This window comes from Penaeus monodon, chromosome 30, assembly GCF_015228065.2.
Source record: "Penaeus monodon isolate SGIC_2016 chromosome 30, NSTDA_Pmon_1, whole genome shotgun sequence".
NCBI lineage: Eukaryota > Metazoa > Arthropoda > Malacostraca > Decapoda > Penaeidae > Penaeus > Penaeus monodon.
In genome coordinates, this window is record NC_051415.1 from 5,611,615 (window position 1) to 5,612,675 (window position 1,061).

General features: G+C 32.3%; 1 protein-coding gene across 1 annotated transcript in view; it reads right to left on the minus strand.

Moving 5' to 3' along the window:
- LOC119592491 (protein canopy 4-like) overlaps window positions 1-1,061 on the minus strand; it is a gene marked incomplete in the record, with an annotated part of 14,805 nt that overhangs the window by 3,124 nt on the left and 10,620 nt on the right. The window contains 1 exon segment of the mRNA XM_037941331.1: window positions 338-422. Coding sequence (XP_037797259.1) covers window positions 338-422 — 85 coding nt within the window.

A 1,061-nucleotide genomic window follows, 5' to 3' on the forward strand; every position in this document is an offset into this window, starting at 1 on the left:
ATGCCATAATTCTACATCAAAATCTCATTTTCAAATATATTTCTTCAATGTTTAGCGTTTCTTTTTCTCATAACACTCACAATTTCACAGGCAATAGCCTAGTTCTGCTAATACATTCATTTCTAAGCTTATAATAACCCACTGGGAATTAATGTATGACTTCAAATCAAACCACCAAAATATAGAAACATCTAGTTCTGAAGTCTGCCATACATATCACATCCCTTGGTAGAATTATAAGACAAATGGCATATGAAGTATGGAATGAAACAAAAATGAGCACATGGCTTGGGTATGATAGTTATAAGTATGATAGTATGGTATGTCGTAAGCCTACCTGGGTCTTAAGATGAGTCACTTCCGCTGACGGCTCATCCCATAACTCCATTGGGATACCTAAGTCAACCTTCACCCCCTTATTGCTGAAAATAAGAGATGATGGTGTAGAGAAATGCAACAATTAGTAAATTAAAATGACACACACAAAAACAGAAAAGAAAATAAGAAAGAAAGTTATGGATTACAAAATTCTTTTCATAAAGGATAACTAATGCACACAAATAAAAACAAATAAACACACAAGTATATATACTGTGTTAACGTGACTTAACAGGCTCCTTGTTCTAAACACACATGCAGGGAACGTACTTCAGTACTATCACACCTTAATAAAGAGCTGTACTTCTTAGCTACTCTTAGGATTTTCAAAGTAAAAGCACTTGAGTATCAAACACAGTTTGTAGTTTGATAGAAAGGTACAGTGGAAAATGTGCTTAAATTGTATATAGTATTTACAAAATAAAACTTACTGGTTCTCCATTCATACAGCCAATTTCAGAACACAATTCACTAACTCAAAATAAAACCTCACAAGATCTTCTATATAACATACTTTAAAGCGGATTCATTTAACCTACCAACTTAAGGCTTTGCATTCAAAAGGCATTCACTTCTGCAAATATTACCAAAATACCTATATAAAGATATAAAAAATTAAACTTGTCACTCAAAACAAATCTTAAGGAAAGGAAACCAAGAAAAATTTCACAGTTGGATATTAT